This window comes from Hippopotamus amphibius, chromosome 9 (assembly GCF_030028045.1).
Source record: "Hippopotamus amphibius kiboko isolate mHipAmp2 chromosome 9, mHipAmp2.hap2, whole genome shotgun sequence".
NCBI lineage: Eukaryota > Metazoa > Chordata > Mammalia > Artiodactyla > Hippopotamidae > Hippopotamus > Hippopotamus amphibius.
Genome location: NC_080194.1, coordinates 113,464,983 through 113,488,211, shown reverse-complemented (window position 1 = coordinate 113,488,211; position 23,229 = coordinate 113,464,983). Strand labels below are relative to the sequence as shown.

At 47.2% G+C, this 23,229-nt stretch overlaps 2 protein-coding genes across 8 annotated transcripts in view; both read right to left on the bottom strand.

Annotated features, from left to right (window-relative positions):
- TAOK2 (TAO kinase 2) overlaps positions 1–5,922 on the bottom strand; it is a 14,363-nt gene extending 8,441 nt beyond the window's left edge. For 2 of the 3 annotated variants that reach the window (XM_057695917.1, XM_057695915.1), the window contains exons 1-12: positions 5,791–5,922; positions 5,573–5,644; positions 5,381–5,482; positions 4,840–4,885; positions 4,611–4,707; positions 4,346–4,459; positions 4,148–4,239; positions 1,978–2,071; positions 1,800–1,881; positions 819–986; positions 383–643; positions 6–167 (exon numbers count right to left, since the gene is read on the bottom strand). In XM_057695917.1, coding sequence (XP_057551900.1) covers positions 6–167; positions 383–643; positions 819–986; positions 1,800–1,881; positions 1,978–2,071; positions 4,148–4,239; positions 4,346–4,459; positions 4,611–4,707; positions 4,840–4,885; positions 5,381–5,482; positions 5,573–5,644; positions 5,791–5,922 — 1,422 coding nt within the window. Of the gene's footprint in view, positions 1–5; positions 168–382; positions 662–818; positions 987–1,799; positions 1,882–1,977; positions 2,072–4,147; positions 4,240–4,345; positions 4,460–4,610; positions 4,708–4,839; positions 4,886–5,380; positions 5,483–5,572; positions 5,645–5,790 lie in introns of all 3 variants that reach the window. The other variant, XM_057695916.1, reaches the window with a different exon arrangement.
- On the bottom strand, positions 5,824–23,229 carry TMEM219 (transmembrane protein 219). Of its 5 annotated transcripts, none has more exons than XM_057695923.1 (6): positions 23,097–23,229; positions 21,861–22,059; positions 21,578–21,767; positions 13,249–13,478; positions 11,639–11,808; positions 10,494–10,595 (listed from the first exon to the last, which is right to left on the bottom strand). In XM_057695923.1, exons 2-5 carry the CDS (start codon positions 22,023–22,025, stop codon positions 11,671–11,673), a joined length of 723 nt encoding a protein of 240 aa, XP_057551906.1. In that variant the 5' UTR covers positions 22,026–22,059; positions 23,097–23,229; the 3' UTR covers positions 10,494–10,595; positions 11,639–11,670. The 5 variants fall into 5 exon arrangements, with proteins under 5 accessions (XP_057551905.1, XP_057551906.1, XP_057551908.1 ...); XM_057695925.1 differs by having other exon boundaries at positions 21,861–22,062; positions 23,097–23,224; XM_057695924.1 differs by having other exon boundaries at positions 21,861–22,080; positions 23,097–23,202.

Here is a 23,229-nt window from a genome sequence, read left to right as displayed (position 1 = left end):
CTTACCAGGGAGGCAGTACGGATGGTGGCAAAGTGGTCCCGGTTGCGGCAGTAGGCCCGTCGGCGGGCAGAAGAGGTGGTAGAGGTGGGAGCCGGGGCTGCAGGTGGCTGGAGAGGGCCTGGGGTCATCTCTGGCTGGTAAGGGTCATCATAGAGGTTGTCAGAGCCCTAGAGGCAGGGAAGGTGGAAGGAATGCCCAAGGCTCAGAGGTCAATGGGCCCAGAGGTCGATGGGCCCAGAGGGGGTTCCCTGGAGACCCAGTCAGACTTAGAGAAGGAACAGTCACACTTGGGAGGGAGAGCAGGGAACCAGGGTGATTCCTGAGCAGGAGAGCTGGGGCTCAGCCCTGAGGCTGTCACATCTACTCAGGATGAGCTGCATACCGGCAGCCGGTGGATGATGGAGCTGTGGGAGGTGACTGTGTGCTCGCCCTCCTGCATCATGGCCATCTCCCGGGCTTCAGGGCCTTCCTCCTCCTCCTCCTCCTCTTCCTCCTCCTCCTCCTCCTCTTCATTGTCAGAGGCATCTGCTAGGCTGTTGACTGAGCTGCTCTGGCTGGAGGCGCTGATGGACATGCTGGGCACTGAATGGCTACTCTCTAGACTGGTCAGTGTCCCCGCCCGGTGCATGTAAGGCTCTGCCTCCTGTGGACAGGACACAAGCTGTTGGGCAGGAAAAGGGAAGGACAAGGGATGTGCATATGGAGGTAGCACAAGGAGACAGGGGTTATGAGGAGGGGTGGGGAAGAGGGGCCGAACAGCTGCTAGGAGGCAAGCACAACATGGTGGTGAAGAAGGGTGGCAGGGCAGGCTGGGTCACCTCCTCCTCCTCTGGGGCCTCAGCGCCAGGGCCATTGGGTGCCTCTTGGAACAGTATCTTCTTCATCTTGCGGTACTGTAGGTTGTCCAGCTCCCGAACAGCATCCTTGGTCCTCTGGATTAAGTCCATGATGACTGTGGGTGGCCGCTCCCGGAGCACAAAGCGGTGCTGGGGAAAGAGAACACTGAGGCCTGCCGCCGAGCACCCTCCGCATGCCAATATCCCATGGAGCTTGGCATCCCCTCTGGCCTGAGGCACTCCTTTGGGCCCATGCCCACCACAGGTTGATGCTGGCCTTGTCCCAACCCCTCCTCCCACATTAATTTTTACCACCCCGTTTCTGCTCTCCAGACAGTCTCTTGTTCCTCCAGGCAGTCTCTTGTTCCTCCAGGCATGGCTGACAGGCAAGAACAGCCAGATCTGGATTCTAGTCCAGGTCTTCCATCAAAGTGCTCTGTGCCCCTGGGCATGTCACGAGGCCTCTCTGGGCCTCATAAGGCATCCCACAATTACAAAACAAGCAGGTCAGAGTAGACCATCTAAGTCAGTTCCCTATTAGGGGTCCTTAGGCTCCTATGGCTCTCTGAAGGGAATGGGGGCCTCTCTACTTTTGATAACTCACAAAACACCTAAGAGAAGTCATACATTTACCCACGACAAGGCTACACAGGCTTTTGGCTTGAATTACATCAGATCAGTGTGGTAACCCTGGTTATCGCACGCTGACCAGAAATTCTGGCTGGCAATTATATATATCTTTGATTAACAAAAGATGGGAAAACAAATTATTACTTAATAAATAAAGGCAGTCTGATATCCAAAATCTTGCAAAACACAAGAGTCCACTGGGCACTGTGGATGGGAATTCACGAATGAAGTTCTCGGTGGAGGAAGAATCAGGAACCGCTAATTTCATTAAGGAGTTTCTGTGGCTCCAACAAGCAACAGTTCTAGGAGAATGCTAGGCCAGTGAGCCCTCACCTTCAGAAGAACCTCTGAGGTTGGTCTGTCTTGAGGAATTTTCTGAAGGCAGGAGTCGACAAAATTCCGGAAGTACTCAGACCTAGAAGTCACAGGAGGGTAAGGGTGGGGAGGGCATTAGTCAGGCAGCCTTACCCCCTATGGCCTAACCCCTGGGCCCAGGAATCCCAGTCCTCACCAGTGTCCTGACTGGAGCACGGGGGACTCGTTCTGTGCAATGTGGTATAAGGCACTCATCGCATTCATGTTAAACAGCGGTGGTTTCCGTTCCGCTATAGAGAAAGGTCAAGGGGGAGAAGGTGAGCAGTGGCAGGTGGGCAGAGAAGACTGAAATGGAAATCAGAAGACTTGGGTTCACACCCCAGCTCCCTGACTTCCTCGCTCCATGACCCCGAGCAATTCCCATAATCTCAATTAACTCCTTCCCCTATAAGATGCAACACCCATCTTCTCCACGGAAAACAGGTGGAACCGAGATCAAAGAAAACAACATATGTAAAAGCACAAATGAAGGCAGAAGGCAGCACATTCAGTTGCCGGCCCAACTAATATTTATTAGGTGCCAAACGAGAGCAAAAAACTCGCTTAGGTATTATGAGAAAAAGAAAAACAATAGACAGGCCCTAACCTCAAGGAACTTCCAGTCTAACAGGGAAAATTAAATGGGATTGAACAAATAACATCAAGTTCAAAGTGCTAACTGGCACAAGAGGGAAAGAGGTAAACGGCTGGGAAGCTGGGTATGTGGTGGGCCTTCAACCTGGTATATTCTCAGGGGATACAGGGAAGGGCTTTGGGAAAAAGGGATACTGGAGGCAGGCCCTAGATCAAAAGTTGCAAGCCAGAAGCCCCTTGTGGCCCAGACAAATGCTCTGTGTTGTTTTTGGTTTTGCCCTAAACAGTGATTTTTAAATTCTGACAATAATAATAACCCAAATTTCCAGGTTCTCTTAAAAAATTAGATCTGCTGAAATGGAGCCCACGTTCCTGCGTAACAGTGGGCTGGAGCTAAGCAACAGCTGCCCTCTTCATGTGGGCACAGCAACCTCCAGTGTGCCACAGTCGCCTCCATACTGCTTCTCTGATACTGAGCATCAGTTCCCATTTATAATACAGACGGACGGGTTTTTTCAATAGTTAGAGAAATAGTTTCCTGTACCCATGTCTCTACCAAAAACTAGGAATAAAATGGACAGCTCTAGGTTTTTCTTACATCTGGCCTGCTTCACATATTTCTATTGCCTGTCTGGTCATGCCCTTAAATGGTAAATGTGGGCACGTGCAGATGGAGTGAAAGGCAAGTCCAAATCTCCAACCTCGGACAGAGGACACAATACAAACAAAAATAATTAAGAGGAAAAATTCAGAACCTGTGAAGCGGAAAGCCAGCCTTTAGGAAGCAGAGCCTTTAGCTTGGTATAATTAAAGAAGGGGATGGCCTTGGTCTTGAACGCAACAGGGAGCCACTGATGGCTCTGAGGAGGAGAGAAAACAACAGCACGTCTCTGACATAAAAGAGACTGGAAGGAAGAAGAGACTGGCAGTGGAAAAGGTGACTGCAGAAGTTGCTGGTAAGAGTAATTAATAGCATTTCTTTCCTGGGCAACTATTTTGTGCCTGGTACTATGTTGGGGGCCTTGCAAACATCTCACTAAAACAGCTGTTTCAGTACCACTGGCTGGCAGAGATGAGAACCTCAACGCAAGACCTCGTGAACTCAATGAGCCTAACTTTCTGGCCTTATCACTCACTGCTCTTTACAATCAATACATGCTATATTCCAAACAACTGAAGCTAGCCTCAGTTCCCCAGCTATGCTCTTCTCTCTCTTATCTGGAATGCTTTTCCCTACAGTCTTTCAACAACTACGTATTATTTGTCTCGTGGTTCTGTTTAGACATCTTTGCTACAAGGAGACCTTCCTCAGCCCCTAACTAGGTCAAGTCCCTTGTTTTTTGGTTGTACTGCTCCTGTATCTGCTCCATTCAGCTTTTACTACATTGAGAGAAAACATGCCTATTTCTCCAACTTAAATGTAAGTTCCAGGAGGGCAGGAACCTCATTCACTGCTATACCCCCAGGACCTCCTAGCACAGTGTGTGGCACACAGTGGGCACTCAAAAAAGATTTAGAACTAGAGTAGTAGACAGGAAAAGATGAATGCTTTCAAATCTTCAGGTCTAAGAAATGGCGGATTTGACAGCTGCCTGTACTGGGGATCAAGGGTAGACTCAAAATGGACAGATGCCTGGAGGTCTCAAAGGATGGGATGGTGTGGGGATAGCAAGAAAAAGAGAAAGGAGTGGTGAGAAAAGAGGATAAGGGAGCCAAGAGGAGAATGTCCTTACCCAGCTCGATGCAGGTTATGCCCAAGGACCAGACATCCACCTTGCCATCGTACTGCCCCTCATCCATTGCCAGGATTACTTCTGGAGCCATCCTGGGAGAATGGTCAGGAGAGAGAGGCTCATCATCCGCCCAGACCCTGCCCACTCCTGCTCCCAACATCCTGGGAGCTCTCTCCATGCACCACCACTCCCACTCACCAGTACGGGGTGCCCACGAAGGAGTTGGCAGGTGCCATGATGGATGCAGAGCCGAAGTCCCCCAGTTTCACCAAGCCTGGCTCTGACAACAGGATGTTGCCAGCCTTCACATCCCTGCCAAAGGCAAAGCCCAGGGATAAGATGTGCATCTCAGGAAGGCTGGGGAGGGCCTTTTGCACCAAGTATCCAAGAAGACTATAGCCCAGCAGAATGAGAAGTGATACAGAGAGCACCGCCTCCCAGCCATCGACAGTGCTGCTTGTACCTATGGATCATGTTGTGAGAGTGCAGATAAGCCAGGCCCTGAAGGGCCCCGTGGGTCACAGCTGCAATCTCCACCTCCTGAAGGGGCTTCTTGTGCACTGGGGAGTAAGGGAAAAACATCAAACTGAGGGAGCCCAAGGGTGGGACTGGATCCACCCCCCCTTAACCCTTCCCCTACAGCTTCTCTGTTCTTCTCCATTCTCCCACTTGTTGCCCAAAGAATCACTTACCTTCTAGAAGGTCAGAAGCTGAGCCCAGGCAATACTCCATCACCAGCTATGGAAGGATCAAGGGTCAGAGATCAGCAGATCTGGCCACCCCTGGCCTATCTCCCTCAGGGAGAAATCCAAAACAGAGGGCTTCCTTGCCTGGCCTCTACTCAAGCAATGCCCCCAGGATGATAATAGGGAGAAACAACAACTGAGAAAATGAGAGGGTGGGGGAAGTCCCTGGAGTCAGGACCTCCCTTAGAAAGAGCCAAGACATCACTACCACCTCCATCTGAATCCCATCATTCAATCTCCAGCTCCTCCAGTCCACATGCCCCCTTTCAACTGCTAATAGTCTATGTCACTTTGCAGCCTCTCCTTCTGGACGTACAATGCTACTTACGAGTTTCTCTGAGGACTAAAGAGATTGGGAGAGATTTCCTCCTTCCCAAGATCTGCACAACGACACCTGAACAGGGCCCACTTAACAGACTAGACCAGGATATGGATGGGCCTAAGTACTGAGAACAAAGATCAGGGCAGAGTCAGGGGGCCAGCTCACCCAAGCCGTGTGCTCCCTCAGGTAACAGCCCCGGTACTGAATGGTATTGGGATGCCGGAGCTTCTGTAGGAACCGCACCTCCTTGATGATGTCCTGCCATTTCTGAGAGGTCAGGGGAGGAGAGGTTTACTTAGCCTGCATCTTGAGACTGGGGTCCCTTGCCTCCTACCCAGTCTGTCAAGCCTGACCTACCTCATTTGACTGCTTCCCACTGTAGGACATCTTCTTGATGGCCACCACCTCACTATTCCGGACATCCCGGGCCTAGAGGACCAGACCAGAAGGTAGTGAAGTCCCCCAGTGAGCTCTGGGTAGCAGGAAGACTTGCTGGCCCAGTAAGAGAGGGCAGGGAAGCCTGGTGTGACAGTGGGGAGACAGTCCCTGCCCCACCATCCCAAGCCTCAACTCACAAAGTACACGGCTCCAAAGCTGCCATGGCCAATTTCCCGGAGGTCAGAGAAGAGCTTTTCCGGGTCATCCTTGAAGAAGAGCTCAGCCACATCGGGGTCCTTCAGGCTCCCGGCCCGGCCCCCAGCTGGCATGGTGGCCCCTGGGGGCCCTGAGAGTGGGGCTTGACCTGGCAAAAAGATGGGACTCTTAGAACAAAGATGAGGCCCTCAGAGAGAGAAAGGGGCCCCTCAAGTTTCTGCCTTCTCCTCCCTTAGTTCGATGAGGGGGAGGCACTACTAAGGAAGGGCAGGGGGAGATTAGGAACTACATCAAAGCTCAAAAAAAAAAGAAGTTGCCCTAGCAACCAGAGCACGGGGGCTGGGTCCCTGGAGTCCCTAAAACTGCAGGAAGACTGGGAACTCAGCATCCTCACCAACCCCTTCAGCCCTCAACAAGTTCCATTTCCCTACAACCCCTAAATCTCCCCTAAAAAATAAAAGATTCTGCCTCCCAGCCAGAACCCAAGGTCCCTAAGTGTCCTGTCCTACAAGTCCCATGCCCCAAATATTTCTTGTTCCCCTTGGCGTTAAGGCCCCCTCCTCCCTCAACCTCTCACACTCTGGAAGAGAGCAGGAAACAGCCAAGGCCGGAGGCAGTGGAAATCCGGCCATTGTTACAAGTGGGTACTGGCCCACAGGGGCCAGGAGACTCGCTCTCAAAAAGGGCTAAGGACACCGTGGCAGGCAGGAGATCTAGAATGGGAAGGACAGGGACAGAAATGGCGCCTGGCTCTGGGGGCCTGCGATTTGGGCTGCCTTACTTGTCTGGTCCAATGGCATATGCATCACACAGATACAGGGCATTTGCGGTACAAAAAACATTTACTGAGCATATATATAAGCACCTTATATGTATTATCTCTCATTCAATCCTCACCACAACCGAATGAGGTGTTACTATTACCCCTATTTTACAGACAAGGAAAGGGACTCAGAGGGGTTAAGTGACTTGCCCCAAGCTGGTCCTCTGCCACTGTTTTCAGAACAGTCCTATGAAGCAAGCTGGGCTGGATCGTGAGCACCATTTCCCGGATGAGATCGCTGAGGCACAGAAAGGAAGGACTTCTCCAAGGGTAAGAGAACAGGATCTTCTCTCCAGTCAGACCTGCGTACTCATGACTCTCTCAACCACTTCCCCTCCTCCAGGAAGCCTCCCTTGACTACCCCAAGCCCTTGGGGAGAACTAGAGCACCCAGCCAGAAATGTACTGAAAACTCTAGCAGTACTTCAGAGCCAAGACCCCCTGAGGGGATTCCAGGCCAAGCTCCTGGATAAGGACTTGTTGGAATTTAGGCACAAAGGAGTTTTCAGCAGAGCTGGACTCCCAGGGCAGAGTTCTAGCTCCTTAAAAGCACCTAACAATTTAGCATGTAATTATATTCTGTCCTGCATTGTTTCCTGTTGTGTTGTTAATTTTGTCTCCTCAGCCCAACTGGAAGCTGGAGGGCAAGGAGTAAGCCAGGCTCTCTGGTGGGCCCCCAGGGTGCAGAGGGCTCAGAATAGCCTGGGAGATTGATTGATTGCCCTCAGCCCAGCCCCAAGCAGCTCCCAGGCTGCTCCAAGCAGGCCCCTTTCTCCAGTCTCCTGCCAGCAACCCTGCCAAGCACCCCTCACCCCCACCACACACCCACACACAGAAGCAGGTGCTCACAACTTGCCAAAGGAATCTTCTTGACCTCCTTACCAGCACTCAACCAAGAATGCCAACCGAGGACCCCAGGTCACATATAAGAGATGCCAGAAAAACATCACAAGGGGCCTCCTCCTCAAATAACAAACATTTGAGTGATTGCCAAGGTCTGTGCTAAATCATAACCACCTTTTAAAACGGACAACGTTATCTCCATTTTACAGACGAGGAAACCCAAGCCTGTCTGCCCTAAGCTACACCACCAGTGCATTTCATCTGCAATGTACAGCAACAGGGCTTTGAGTAAGTTCCTTACACTTGGTCTTCTCCTCAGTAAAATGGATTACAGTGTGGAACTGTTGTGAAATTTTTAATGAGATCTCATACTTAGGAACACTAAGCAGACACTCAGCATATGGATTTTTCCTTTCCTGCCTCCAGAGTCGCCACACCAAGGCTTTAATACTTTGGGGATCATCCTACCCCTCCGGGCAGCTTGGCTTTAACTGTTAAGAGACACCACTATCATTTGTCAGAAGAGACAGTCCTCTCAGGAACCCAGGCCAAAGACTGGGATCAGAGCAAAGATGAAGGTCACAGTAGAGAGAAAAACCCACGAGGTAGAAGCAGGAGCCACAACCTCCCAACAGCAAAAGCTTCTGAGTATAGCCCTCTTAAAAAGGAAGCTCTTTTCCCTCCCATTCTTAAATCTCACCCCAACGCATTCTACTCTGGACCCCTGGCTAAACCTAAGCACAGAATAGATGACAACAGACAGGAATGGAGCATGGGCGGGACTTGATCAAGGACCTGGGTTCAAATCCTGATTCGGCCACTGTGTGACCTTGGGCAACCTCTCTGGGCCTCAATGTTTTCAACTGTAAAATGGGAAGAATGCAATAAAAGACCACCCCCCCATCAGATGAATGGGAGGGGGAGAGGTCACAGGAGAGAATAGATGTAAAGCACTTTGTAAATGATAAATCACTTGGCAAATAAGATTACTTATACCATCACAGCTAGAGGCTGAAGGTAACATAGGTGAGGGGAAATATTGCCAAGCACCCCGAAACACAAATGTACACATACACTTCCTTGAAAGGACAAGAAACCCAACCAGACCATGCCTAAAAAACAGATAAGCAAACCCACCATGGGGACCAGAGGCATAGGAATTAACACCCCAGCGGAGAGAGAGTTACAATAAGAAAGGGATAGCTGTGAGGGGCAAAGTGAACAGGGATTAGACCAGAAGGGTGCAAACCCATCTGATTAGCTCAAGCACCGCAGGGCGTGACCTCTGAGACATCAGAGACCCTGTCACCTGAGGTCCCCCATCAACCAGACATAATGAAGGGACGAGGAAGGGGAAGAGGGTGGCAGCAGAAGGCAAGGCTAGACAGAAGCTGACCACTGGCCCAGCTGGGCTTCCCCATCCTGAGGTGAGAGCCTACCCAGGCCCAGGCTTCCCAGAAAGAAGCACCCTTTCTTCTCAAGCCAGACACAGGGACCCGCGCCCCTGCATCCAGTGTCTCACCTGGTAGGGGTCACTATGATGCCCCAGCGCCTCCGCCTCCTCCTGGGGTCCTCCAGCGGCTCTGCCAAGCAGGGAGAGGGGCAAGGAGACCTTTCCCCTTGCCACCTCTTCCTCGGCTTTCGCCCTTCCTGAGGGGCGGGCCCGGGAAGCCTCCCCTGGAGGGGAGGGGGTGACAACCTGATCTGACCTCGCGGTCCAGTCCTCCTCCTCCTCGAGGGTGACAGTTGCTGAATCCCGGATTTCTGATTGTGGGGTCTGAACCCCAGATATTTGAACGGGGTGAGGCCAAATCTGATATTTGAACTCGTGGGGAATGAACCCCGGATACTGGTGCACGCAGGGTCCTGAACCCCAGATACTTGAAATCCTATGAAACAGAGCCCCAGGTTTAGAGACGTTGGGACCCGAGTCCCGGATATCTGGAACCTCGGGGGCTGATACCCGGATATTTGAGAAGCGTGGGGTCAAGCCCGGAAATTCGGGACCGAGAGGACTGAGCCCCAGGTCTTCGGCCACCGACAGGGGGCCTACCCCGAGGACGTCCGACCGCACGGCCCCTCTCACGCCGGGGTCCGAGGGTGACAGCCCCCACTCCCGCCCCGGCCCCCTCCCTCTCCCCTTCTCTCTCCCGAGGACAGCTGAAAGATTGTAGCTAAGGGCGGTCCCCGTGCCCTCTCTCCCCCTCCTCTTCTCAGTCTTAGCCTCTCTCCGCACCACAGCCCCGGTCTCGTCCCGGTCTCCCTCTCCCTCTTCCTCCCAATTCCAAGATGGAGACCGGGCGGGAGCGCGCAGGCGCGGTAGGGACGCCGGGCCAGGGGGGCGGGGCCCCAAAGGAAATAGCACCGCCCCTCTCTCCTTGCTGCTACGGCCAGAGGGCTGGGCAGCAACCCAGCCAGAGTGCGCGCGCGCCCCGCCACGCGGACCCTGGATGGGAGGAGGCGGGGAGAAGGGCTAGTCTTGGAGGGGGAGGAGCCCAACGCACTGTCCGACAACTGGTGGTGGAAAGGGCTGCGGCGCATGCGCTCGCCCCGCCTTAGCGCGGAGCTCGAGCTTGTTGCTAGGGGAAGCTTTGAGGGGGCGCGGGTGGAAGAAAAAAGAAGCCGTGATACGCGCCTGCGTGCAGGGTAGAAGCTGGGAGGCGTTAAGGGAAGAATGCTGCTGGGCGCGGAAAAGGCGGGAAAACGGACCGTCCTGGTTAGTAACTGTCCGGCCTGAAGGTGGGCTCCCAAGTGCAAGGAATCTTTGCTGAGAAAACTCAATATGTCATATCCCTTCAGGAGACTGAGGCCCTTCACAGCAGCATGACCTGCACAAGGTCACACTGCATTTATGTCAAAGCATTTCCATGACCATACCCAAGAGCTGCAGTAACCTTATGCCCTATACCAACCTGTAGCCAAACTAAAGAGTCAGCAAGGAAAAATCCCCCAAACCTCCCAAGCCTCTCTACCTTCAAATTCCCACCTCAATCCAATCCCCAATAAATACCCTGGGAAACACTGGGCAAAAAAACCTTTTATTTCCCCCCACATTCCAGCTCTCCACTTTTTGTAACATCTCTTCCAACTCAGAATCAAGGCCCAAGAAGTTGATTCATACCTGGAGAGAAACAAAATAAAAAAACAGGGCTGGTCAGAGGGCCCTTGGAGGAAGCTCTGGGATGGCTGCAGAAATTGAGGAAGGAGCAGAGGAAGTGACAACTAGAGATAGGTACAGGCACTTAATCCAACTGAGATGGCCTCAGGACCCCAGGATCTGCCAGGAGTCAGAAAACCTTCCTTTCCCAGTTTGCTCAGATCTAAGAAAGGCTGAGAGGGTTCTACCTTTTCCCATCCCAAATAGGTGGTTGGAGCAGTCAGGCCTAGCCCTAAGCAAAATAAGCAAAGTTGATCTTGAGGGTCCAGTTCTCTGGTTAGTGCCCTTCCCTGGGCCTGAACTGTTTCCTCTTATCCCACAGTTATTTGCTAGGGCACAGCAGCCAGCTGAAGCTGAGCCCAGTTTAAGAGCTGGGTACACAATATATGACTCTCAAGTTATATGAGACTCACCTGAAAGGGTGAGACTTTTTTATAGAATTTTTTTTTTACCTTAATGGGCTGACAGACTAGTTAGCCAATATGTCCCACCTACACTTGGAGGCTGTGTCCCTCCAAAGATCAGAATCAACTTTTTCTAAATGAAATGTTAGCAGAATCAACTTTTTCTAAATGCAATGATGGCTAATGTAAAAGAGAGGGTGCGTGTGAAGTGCTTGGGCACAGAGTATTTGTCCAGTAAAAGGGCATCATCAATCCTTTTGAGCAGAACAAGATGAACTTTACAAAATTTGCATCATAAAACTGGGTAGAATTTCAGGACAAAAAGCAAGACAAACATGATTCATATCCAGGACACATCATCAAATGTGAACCCCCTTAATTCACCACTGCTGCCAAAGAACTTGGAGGTGAACTACAGCTATGGATGAATCTTAAAATCAGAATGTTAACCAAAAGAAGTCAGTTGCAAAAGAATATGATTCTACATATATAAAGTACAAAAATAAGTAAAGCCAAACCATATTGTTTAGGAATAGCTCTCAGTTACAATTGCCACCCCCACCCCATCCACTATTCCCAGAGGACTGAGTCAGAGAACCTTACCTGAGAACGAGACAGGAACTAGGCCAGTGCCCTCAGAACCGTGTTCTAGACCAGTGGGACTCCCGGCGCGGGTGGAAGCACACAGCAGTGAGACAGCAGAGAAGGCCACAGAAGAGAAGCAGGAAGGAGCCCAAAACCAGCAGCCTAGAGCCACACAGAGCCAGCTCCTCCTAGGGGTGGGGACAGGAAGGGGAGGAGGAATGATGGAGAGAGAGGGACTGTGGAGACTCTTCCCTTGGGAAGGCATCTTAGATACCCCCGGCCCAAGGGCTATGGAGAGAAACCTCCATGGCGGGAGGGCTCTCCACAGCCAGGGAGCAACTAAAGGGAAAATTCTATCTTTATTTTCATACAAGCTAGCACTTGTCTCAATGGTCTGTGAACTGCTTTCTTACCCAAACATTAAACTGAACCCCCATAATGACTCCAGGAGATAGGAAAGTTCACTATTGTCTACATTTTGGAACGTGCAAGCGGTGCCAGGACTGGAAACCAAGATCTCTGATTCCAAGCTCCCAGGTCATGTTCCTCACCAGGGTCTTGGCAAATGTGAAAGAAGAGTATGCAGCAGCCTGCTAACTGGTCTTGTTCCTGCACTTAGCCAGTCTTGTCACCCAGCACCAGTGACTTCCATGGCCTGCAGTATCAAGTCATAGCATCTCAGCTAGACATCGCGGTGCCTCACGACCTGGCCCCTGCAACTCTTTTGCCTCTTCCCCTAAGTCATTCCTAAGCCCTCGTTGTGGCATGCCCCTGAAGACTGAACACTTTTCAATCCCTAGGCCTGTGTGCTCATGCTGGTCCCTTTGCCTGGAATGTATCTCCCCTCTCCTGAACCCCCTCTACTGCATTCCTGCCCAAGTCTTCCTCATTCTTCAAGGATCATCCTGACAGGGCAGAATAAGCCTGGGACGTAGAAGTCAGAAGACTGTAGGATGCGATCGTGGCTCTGCCACTTAACCAGTTGTGTGGCCTGGGGCAATTCACTACCTCTAAGTCTGTTTCCTCATCTGTAAAATGGGATAATAACAGCTACCTCAAAAGGTTATTTTAAGATCAAATGAGATAATGAACCTGAAAGCACTTTGTACATTATAAACTACCATAAATAATTCCCTTTCTTAAATGCCACCTTCTTGGTGAAGCACTCTCCATAAATGTTCAAGTTAGAGTTAATTGGTCCTTACTCTGTTTGAATAACACTTTGCTCACATCCTTATGATAGCAATTAGCCCATTCTGCCTCTTATTACAGTTTCTGAATTCCTTTGACGTGAAGATCATGTTTTATTGTATCTAAAGACAATTGTTAATAGTAATAGCTGTCATTTAGCCACTCTCTATTGTGTACCAAGCATTGTACTAGGCACTTCACATTCATTCTCACTTATCCTTATTTGTTGGTATTAGAGATGGTATCGTGTTTTCTATTTTACAGATGAGGAAGCTGACACTCAGAGAGACCCACACGCTTGCTCAAGGTCACACAGCCTCTGAGGCAGGATAATAAAGCCTGTGATTTTTCTACTAGGTAGAACTGCCTCCAGAAGCCTTCAAGACACAGCATTCAGCATGGCAGTTTATGAAAGCCCAACAATCTGAGGCTCTTACCGAGGTGAGCAACTTGGTGAGCACAAGACCTTCGTGGCTCCAGACACTGACACACTCCTCAGCCATCCTAGGGCTCAGGGTGGCATTTCCTGCTCCCTCCTCCGAGCAGGACATGGGTGGCTGGCTGGAGGGCAGGATTCCTGGAGCAGCACTAAAATACAGGCAGGTTCCTGGGGTCCTTTCTGTGGTCACCCTGGCTGTAATGAGGACCAGATCTGATGCAGAAGATCCTATGAGAGGCACAGGGGAGGAGATGTAAGAAAATGCAGGGAGCCATTCATCTTTAGACATCTATTCATTTCTGTAGGCTTCCTACTGTACCTACTTCCTATTTTGGCATTGATTCTATTCTATAAAATCCTTTAATACCGTCATTTACATCATTGAGAAATGAAAATAACTGTGTACTAATATATACAAAAATTAATTTAAATTAGCTCACAATCAATAAAACAATCATACCAATTCTCAGAAAGCTGCAGCAAAACTGATACACGTTGCTGATGTCAATGTGTATAAACTAGTTTGTTCTTCTGAAGAAAGCAGTTTTCCACTAGGTACCCAAATCCATTAAAAGGGTCACATCTCATTTCAAATTAGTGGGAAAAGGATGGCTTACTCAGTCAATGGCCTTGGGAAAATTTCCATTTGGGAAAAAAAGTTAGACTGTCACCTGACATTCAAATAAACGAAAACAAAACAAAAACCAAAGCAAGTATTAAAAGAAAATACAGAAGAATATTTTTTAATTTTAAAGTGGGGAAGAAAGGCCTTCCAAAAAAAGACACAACACTTAAAAGTCTGAGCAGAGGACAAGAGCAATAAATTCCATAAAAATTAAAGGTTTGTATACAATGAAAGATAAGTTAAAAAAAAACAAACAAAACAAAAAAAAAACAAGTAACAGAATGGCAGAATGGTTGAAAATACCTATAACATATTTACTTGGCAAAAGGGTTTACTATCCAGAATGTATGAAGATCTTCTAAAAAGAATTCAGAAGATAAAGAAAAATAACTTAAAAGGAAAGTAAGTAAAGGATATGAACAGGAAATTCAGAGAATACATGAAAATGGCCAATAACCCTATAAATAGATGCTCAACTTCACTAGCAATCAGAGGAAAGCAAATTAAAACAATCAGGCAGGACTTCCCTAGTGGTGCAGTGGTTAAGAATCCGCCTGCCAATGCAGGGGACACAGGTTCAATCCCTGGTCTGGGAAGATCCCGCATGCCATGGAGCAACTAAGCCCCTGAGCCACAACTACTAAGCCTGTGCTCTAGAGCCCACAAGCCACAACTACTGAAGCCCATGAGCCACAACTACTGAAGCCCACGTGCCTAGAGTCTGTGCTCCCCAACAAGAGAAGCCACCACACTGATATGCCCATGCACCACAATGAAGAGTAGCCCCACTTGCCACGATTAGAGAAAGCCCGAGAGCAGCAATGAAGACCCAACTCAGCCAAAAATAAATTAATTTTTAAAAAAATCAGGTAATTCCTTAGACCATTAAATTGATAAAAATTAAAGAGTGATAATAAGAGTTGCTGAATGTGGAGAAATGCACACTCTCCACTGGTAACACATTTAGAAGAAGACAATTTGGCTGTTTCTGTTGCAATTTTAAATGGAGAAAGGGAGGGACTGAGAGGATGCCCATCAAACTGTGGACTCTGCAGGGGAGGTAGGGAGGACTTTTACATTTGTTTTCTATACTTCTGTGTAGTCTAAATCCACAGTAAAATGAATTTGTATATTAAAAAAAGTGCCCATACTCTGACTCAATAATACCTCTTGTAGAAACTAATCCAAAGAAAAGGATTCAAAAGAAAAATGCAAAGTATACCAAATGTTCATTCTGATTTCATAAAAAATACCCCAAAATAGAAAACAATAAAAATGTTTATCAATAGGGACTTCCCTGGTGGTACAGTGGTTAAGATCTGCCTGCCAATGCAAGGGACACGGGTTCGATCCCTGGTCTGGGAAGATCCCACATGCCACGGAGCAACTAAGCCTATGCGCCACAACTACTGAGCCTACACTGAAGAGCCTGAGAGCCACAACTACTGAGGCCACGTGCCTAGAGTATACAAGAGAAGCCATCGCAATGAGAAGCCCATGAACCGCAATGAAGAGTAGCCCTCACTTGCCACAACTAGAGAAAGCCCAGGTGCAGCAACGAAGGCCTAAATAAATAAATAAATAAATAAATGTTTATCAGTAGAGAAAGGATTAGCAAATGACGGCCTAACCAATTAACAGATCAATTTACATCCATTAAAATAATAGCTATGGCCATTCAGTAATACAAAAAACATGATGTCATAAAGTGAAAAAAGAAATACAAACCAGTATATACATCATAATTGCAAGTGAGAAACACACATGTGAAATTCTGTAAAAGAATCCCCCTTTCTTCTACATTCCCTAGCTGTCACCAAATCCTATCCATCCCACACTTCTATCGACTCTCTCAAATCGGTCCCCTTCCTCACACCACTGTCTTAGCTCAGTTTTTCTTATCATCTTTTTATCACAACCACCTCCTAACTGGTCTTTGTGCATCTGGACATATTCCTTCCAGGCAGTCAGCCAACAGAGTATGACCTTTTAAAAAAGAACAATAATAACAAAATTCTACTATTTTCCTGATTAAACTCTTGAGCTAGCCGAATATACTGGATAAAGTCCAACTAACTTGGCTTGGCACAAAGAACTCTCCATGGGATTCTGCCTGCTTCTTGAGACCCATCTTCTGCCACTCATTCAACACTCCTTCCCCCCCCCACCAGTCAAACTGAACTCCTGGAAGTTCTTAGATGTGCCACCATAATCTCCCTCTGCATGCCTTTGCATATGCTCTTCCCTCTGGCTGGAAAGGCACATTCCTAAACCTCCCTCAAGCCTCAGCTCAAGCCTTGTATCCTTGGAAAAGCCTGTCTTCACATCCCTGCTTGATGAACTTATGAGTACTCTCACTGTACCTTGTGTTCTATTGCACACACTGAAAGGTATTTACTTCTGTTCACATCTGTATCCTTGCTAGACTGTGAGTGATATGAGGTGAGGATCCATATCTTACAAATCTCTGTATTCCCCATGCTTGGTACATAGTAGGTGCTCAATCATTGCTTAGATGATACAATCATATGTAATTACTTTTTTACTTGGTCCGAAATAATCTATGATGCTATAACTTTGTTTCTAACCATGCAGAAGCAGAAATAGACAAGCCGATCCTAAAATTAATATGGAAATGCAAGGGATCTGGAACAGCCAAAACAATCTTAAAAAAAAAAAAAGAACAAAGCTGGAGAATTCACTTTCTGATTTTAAAACTTACTACAAAGCTACAGTGATCAAAACGGTGTGGTACTAGCATAAGCATAGACATAGATCAGTGGAATAGAACTGAGAGTCCAGAAACAAACCCATATGTCTATGATCAATTGCTTTTCAGTAAGCGTGCCAAGGCTATTCAATGAGGAAAGAATAGTCTTCTCAACAAAATGTGCTGGGACAACTGAACAGTACCTGCAAATGGATAAAGTTGGACCCCATGCTCACACCATACACAAAAAAATTAACTCAGAATGGGTCACAGACCTAAATGTGAGAGCTAAAACTACAAATTCTTAGAAGAAAATACAGAAGTAACCTATACCTTGGGTTAGGCAGTATTCTTAGGTATAATACTAAAATCACAATAACAAAAAAATAAACTGGACTTCATCTAAATTAAAAACTTTTGTGCTTCAAAGCACACCATCAACAAAGTGAAAAGACAACTCAGAGAATGAGACAGAAAATTTGTAAATCATATATCTGATTAGAGGCTTATATCTAGAAAACATAAAAAAACACCTACAACTCAGTAATTAAAAGAAAAATTATTCAATTTTTAAAATGGGCAAAGACTCTGAATATATATTTCTCTGAAGAAGCTATACAAATAGCCAATAATCACATGAAAAAATGTTCAATATCATTAGTCATCAAGAAAGTATAAATCAAATGATGCAACCAATAAGGCTTAATTCCCAAAATATACAAACAGCTCATACAACTCAAACAAAAAAACAACATAATCGAAAAATGGGCAGAAGACCTAAATAGGCATTTCTCCAAAGAAGACTTAGAGATGGCCAATATGCACATGAAAAGCTGCTCATCATCACTAAATATTAGAGAAATGCAAATCAAAACTACAATGAGGCATCACCTCACACCGGTCAGAACAGGCACAATCAGAAAATCTACAAACAGTAAATGTTGCAGAGGGTGTGGAGAAAAGGGAACCCTCTTGCACTGTTTGTGGGAATGTAAATTGATACAGCCACTATGGAGAACGATATGGAGGTTCCTTAAAAACTAAAAATAGAAATACCATATGACCCAGCAATCCCACTACTGGGCATATACCCAGAGGAAACCATAATTCGAAGAGACACATGCACCCCAATGTTCACTGCAGCACTATTTACAATAGCCAGGTCATGGAAGCAACCTAAGTGTCCATCAACAGATGAATGGATAAAGAAGACATGGTACATATATACAATGGAATATTACTCAGCCATAAAAAGGAAAGAAATTGGATCATTTGTGGAGACATGGACGGACCTAGAGATTGTCATACAAAGTGAAGTAAGTCAGAAAGAGAAAAACAAATATCGTTCATTAATGCATATATGTGGAATCTAGAAAAATGGTACAGATCAACCACTTTGCAAGGCAGAAATAGAGACACAGATGTGGAGAACAAACATATAGACACCAAGGAGGGAAAGCAGTGGGGGGGGGATGAATTGAGATTGGGATTGCCATATATATATTAATATGTATAAAATAGATGACTGGGGGCGGGGGGTGAAGGGGAAGCTGAGACGAAGCGAGAGTAGCACAGACATATATATAGTACCAACTGTTAAATAGATAGCCAGTGGGAAGTTGTTGTATAACAAAGGGAGTCCAACTCGAGGATGGAAGATGCTTTAGAGGACTGGGACGGGGAGGGTGGGGGGGACTCGGGGGAGGGTGGGGGGGAGTTGAGGGAGGGAGGGAATATGGAGATATGTGTTTAAAAACAGATGATTGTATAAAAAAAAAAAAAACAGATGATTGAACTTGGTGTACCCCCCAAAAAAATAAATTTAAAAAAAAATTAAAAAAAAATAGATGACTAATAAGAAAAAAATCAAATTGTACACTTTAAATATATGCATTTTATTGTATGTCAATTATATCTCAATAAAATTCTTTGTAAAAGGAAAAAAGAAACTACAATGAGATAGCACCTCACACCGATCAGAGTGCCCATCATTGAAAAGTCTACAAATAACAAATGCTGGAGGAGATGTGGAGAAAAGGGAACCCTCCTACACTGTTGGTGGGAATGTAAATTGGTGCAGCCACTATGGAAAACAGTATGTAAGGTCCTTAAAAAAATTAAAATAGAGTTGCCAAATGATCCAGCAATCCCACTCCTGGGCATATATCCAGCCAAAACCATAACTCAAAAAGATATATTCACCCCTATGTTCATAGCAGCACTATTCACAATAGCGAAGACATGGAAACAACCTAAATACTACTCAGCCATAAAAAAGAATGAAATAATGCCATTTGCAGCAATGTGGATGGACCTAGAGATGATCACAGCAAGTGCAATAAGTCAGAAAGAGGAAGACAAATATCATATGATATCACTTATATGTGGAATCTAAAATACGACACAAACATATCTATGAAACAGAAACAGACTCACAAATATAGAGAACAGACCTGTGGTTGACAAGGGGAATGGGGTGGGAGAGGGAAAGATTGGGAGTTTGGGATCAGCAGATGCAAACTACAATATTATATACAGGATGGCTAAACAATGAGATCCTGCTGTATAGCACAGGGCACTATATTTAATATTCTGTGATAAACCATAATGGAAAAGAAAAAGAATGTATGTGTATAACGGAATCACTTTGCTGTACAGCAGAAATTAACACAACTTCGTAAATCAACTACACTTGAATAAAATTTAAAAAAAGAAAATGCAAATCAGAACCATAGTTAGATATCACTTCACACTGACTAGGACAGCTATAGTCAAAAAACCAGGTAATAACCAGTGTTGGTAAGGATGTGAAGAAATTAGAACTCTCATACATTGCTGGCAGAAATATAAAGTGGTACAGCCACTTTAGAAAACAGTCTGGCAGTTCATCAAAAGATTAAATATAGAGTTACCATATGACCCAGAAATTCCACTCCTAGGTATAGACCCAAAAGAAATGAAAGCATATGATAATGCAATAACCTGTGCATGCGTGTTCACAGCAGCACCATTCATAAGAGACAAGAAGCAGAAACAATCCAAATGTCAATCAACTGATGAATGGAGAAATAAAATGTGGAGTATGCATATAGTGAATGCTCTTCAGCAATAAACAGAAATGAAGTACTAACATATTATACAACATGGATGAACCTGAAAACATTATGCTAAGTGAAAGAAGCCGGTCACAAAAGACCAACATATTATATGAAATGTCCAGAAGAGGCAAATCTGCAGAGACAGAAAGTAGTTACTGGTTGCCTAGGGCTGGGAGGTTAGGAGAAAAAGGCAAGTGCATGCTAATGGGAACAGGATTTCTTTAGCAGGTAATGAAAATGTTCTAGAATTGATAGTAGTGACGGTTGCACACTTTTGTGAATATAAAAAAGCCATTCACTTGTTCATTTTAAATAGCTGTATTTTATGGCATGTGACTCTTATCTCAATAAAGCTACTATATATATATATATATATATATATATATATATACACATATATATATATAATGTTTTTTACATGAAAAGAAAAGGAGAGGGACTTCCCTAGTGGCACAGTGGTTATCAATCCACCTGCCAATGCAAAGGGACACGGGTTCGACTCCTGCTCCAGGAGGATCCCACATGCCGAGGAGCAACCAAGTCCGTGTACCACAACTACTGAAGCCCGCGTGCCGAGAGCCCGTGCTCCGCAACAAGAGAAGCCACTGCAATGAGAAGCCCGTGCACCACAATGAAGAGTAGCCCCTGTTCGCCACAACTAGAGAAAGCCTGCAGCACAAAGACCCAATGCAGCCAATAAAAATAAAAGGAATAATTAAAAAAAAAAAAAAGAACAGGAGAAACTGTCCTGAGTCTATATATATCAGACATATTCCATTACTCTTGCCCTCTGATCACACGCATGTACACTTGGCAATACAGAGCCCTACTCTCACCTGGCAATATGTGTGCCTCCACACACATACACATATTAATTCATAGGAGAATCTTAGAACGACAGTGTTGGAAAGGACCTCCAAAGTCTAAGAATTCCACCTTTCTCTCCTCCTTCTTCATTTCCACATTTTTTAGGTAAGGAACTTGAGGCCAAATCTCATACAGGAATTAATGGCACCCCCTGACTCACTCTCACTCATCATCTTCCCAGGGGACTCTAAGTAGTTTGGGAATGGATGATGTCTGATTTTTCTCTACCGTTCATAGCACAGAGAGCTATGCTAAGCACATAACAGGCACTAAAGACACCAGTTTAAATAAACAGAACACGTTTCTCTGATATTGCTGAGGAAAAGGAAGGTGCCTTTAACAGAAGGCCCAAGGGATGAAGACAGTTGAGAAAGAACTATAGGTCAAATCTTGCCCATCTCATCATACCGTCAAGGATAGATTCAAAGAACCTCAGGACGTCCCTGGCAGTGCAATGGTTAAGAATCTGCGTGCCAATGCAGGAGAAGATCCCACACGCCGCAGAACAACTAAGCCTGTGTGCCACAACTACTGAGCCTGGGCTCTAGAGCCCATGAGCCACAACTACTGAGACCGAGTGCCACAACTACTGAGGCTTGCACATCACAACTACTGAAGCCTGTGCGCTCTAGAACCTGTGTGCCGCAACTACTGAGCCTGTGTGCTGCGACTACTGAAGCCCGCACACTGAGAGCCCATGCTCTGCAACAAGAGAAGCCACCGCAATAAGAAGCCTGTGCACCACAATGAAGAGCAGCCCCCGTTCAGTGCAACTAGAGAAAGCCCATGCACACCAACATGGTCAAACAAACAACAACAACAACAAAAAAGCTGAAAGGGGAAAGAGAAAACATTTATAGAGAACATACACAGTGGGCACTGTGTTCAGTGAAAGTATCTAGTCCTATTACAGCAGAAGTGACTAAGGCCCAGAGATGTGCCCAAGGTCACCAGGATGGTGAGGTCAGAGGCAGGGCCCACCCCTGAGTGTTCTGATATCCAACCCCACAGTCCTCCTTGGTCTCACCTTTCAATCCCAATCGACTACCCTGGACCTGGGCTTGGAATGTCTGGGTCTTGTTCCTGTCTGGACCATCTCCGAAGTTCAAGGTGGTCAGTAAGCCCACGACGTGAGACCCATGCCACTTCCCTGTGACTGTCTCATTCACAGGGCACAGGGTCAGCTGGCCAAAAGATCTCAAGAAGGAGACCCAGTCCTGTGTGCAAAAGGAAGGTGGGGAGAGGTGAGAGGAGATCAGCAGCAAGAGCTGGCCCGCAGGGGAAGGATGAGCAGGAGGGTGAGTACTCACCTGAGGGATGTCAGGGCTGCGCAGGCCAGTCTCATGGGTGAGGAAGAAGCCACCAAGGCCCAGGCCAGAAAGGCCAAGAAGCAGCAGGATCAAAGTGGCACAGACCAGAGGCGGGTGGTGGGCCAGGCAGAGATGCAGGTTGTGCCCTGCCTGGCAGCTGCCCATGGGGAGCAGAGGGGTCTGGGCCTCCAGGGAGAGCCTGCTGGACAGGAAGGGAGACCTGGACAAGAGCCTGCCAGTAAGAAGGCACTTACCCATTTTATGTAAAGGGAAGCTAAAGCACCAAGACAAGGGACTTGCCCAAGGCCACACAGCCACTTAGTGGCAGATCCAGGACAAGAGCCCAAGGCTCTTGACTTCAAATGTTCATCTCCATGCACCACTCAATAAATGTTTGCTGCATTTCATTTCTGAAGTAATCAAGGCAGAAACAGAGCAGAGCACGCTGTACTGGAAAAAGGAACTCGAAAAGGAGAATACTCAGCGGGAGAAATTCAGGAAGCAGCTGTTCTGGGGCTAGGGTTTGGCTGAAGAACAGTTCCAGCTGATAGCCCAGACAAGGGAAGTGTCTGATGAAAAGAACTTCACTTTGGAGCTAAACTCAATTTGAGTCCTCCTCTGCCACTCACTGGCTATGTGAGAATAATCAGCGAACCTCTGTGAGCTTAAGAATCTGTGAAATGGGAGTTCTAAGAACATCAAGTAGTGAGGACTAAATGGGGCAGATAAAACACTCTGCATAGTACTTGGCCTTGCAGGAACTGAACAAATGTCCATTTCCTTTCTATTTCTCTGGGTCATACTGATCTTCAAAACAGGTGAGGCAAGGCAAAAATACTGTGGAGAAAACTGAGGCTCGGGCACTTTAACAAAGGAGTGGTAGGGCCAAGGTCTGAAACCCGTCTCCTGCTCCAAGTGGAGTGCTCTCTCCCTGGCGAGAAGCAACAGCCTGATGAAAAGCAACATCTGGAAGGCGAGATAAACATATGGCATAGGGGGAGAAGGAGGGCTCCAGGGAAAGGCAGGTGTCACAAATGCTCAGTCTCGGCCCTGACTCCCGTCCCTGAACATCTGGAAAGGGGGAAAAGGCAGGAAGGGGGAGGGCAGAGCCTGAAGGTCGGCGGCTGGTGGTGCTCCTAGGCCTCCCCTCCCCCGCAAAGCCCCTCCTGCAGAAACTCAACACCCGCATCCCTTCCCGCTCTAGCAGCGTCGGGTCCGCCCGCCGCTCGCTCTCACCGCTCGCAGTCGGGCGGAGGCCAGCGCCCCCCGCGACGTCACGCGTGGAGTCGCGAAGGGGCGGGGTCCGTGCTCCCACTCACCCACCCCACCCCACCCCCGGCGGGATTCGCATGCGCAGTGCCCACGCGGG

Excerpts from the sequence above, each read along its gene's own strand:
- TMEM219 (XM_057695922.1), bottom strand. The coding sequence starts at position 22,118 with ATGGGTAAGTGCCTTCTTACTGGCAGGCTCTTGTCCAGGTCTCCCTTC. Across the intron at positions 21,768-21,860 it reads GCAGCCCTGACATCCCTCAG|GACTGGGTCTCCTTCTTGAG; the intron begins GTGAGTACTCAC and ends TTTTGCACACAG. Across the intron at positions 11,809-13,248 it reads TCACCAAGTTGCTCACCTCG|GAGGAGCTGGCTCTGTGTGG; the intron begins GTAAGAGCCTCA and ends CCCCACCCCTAG.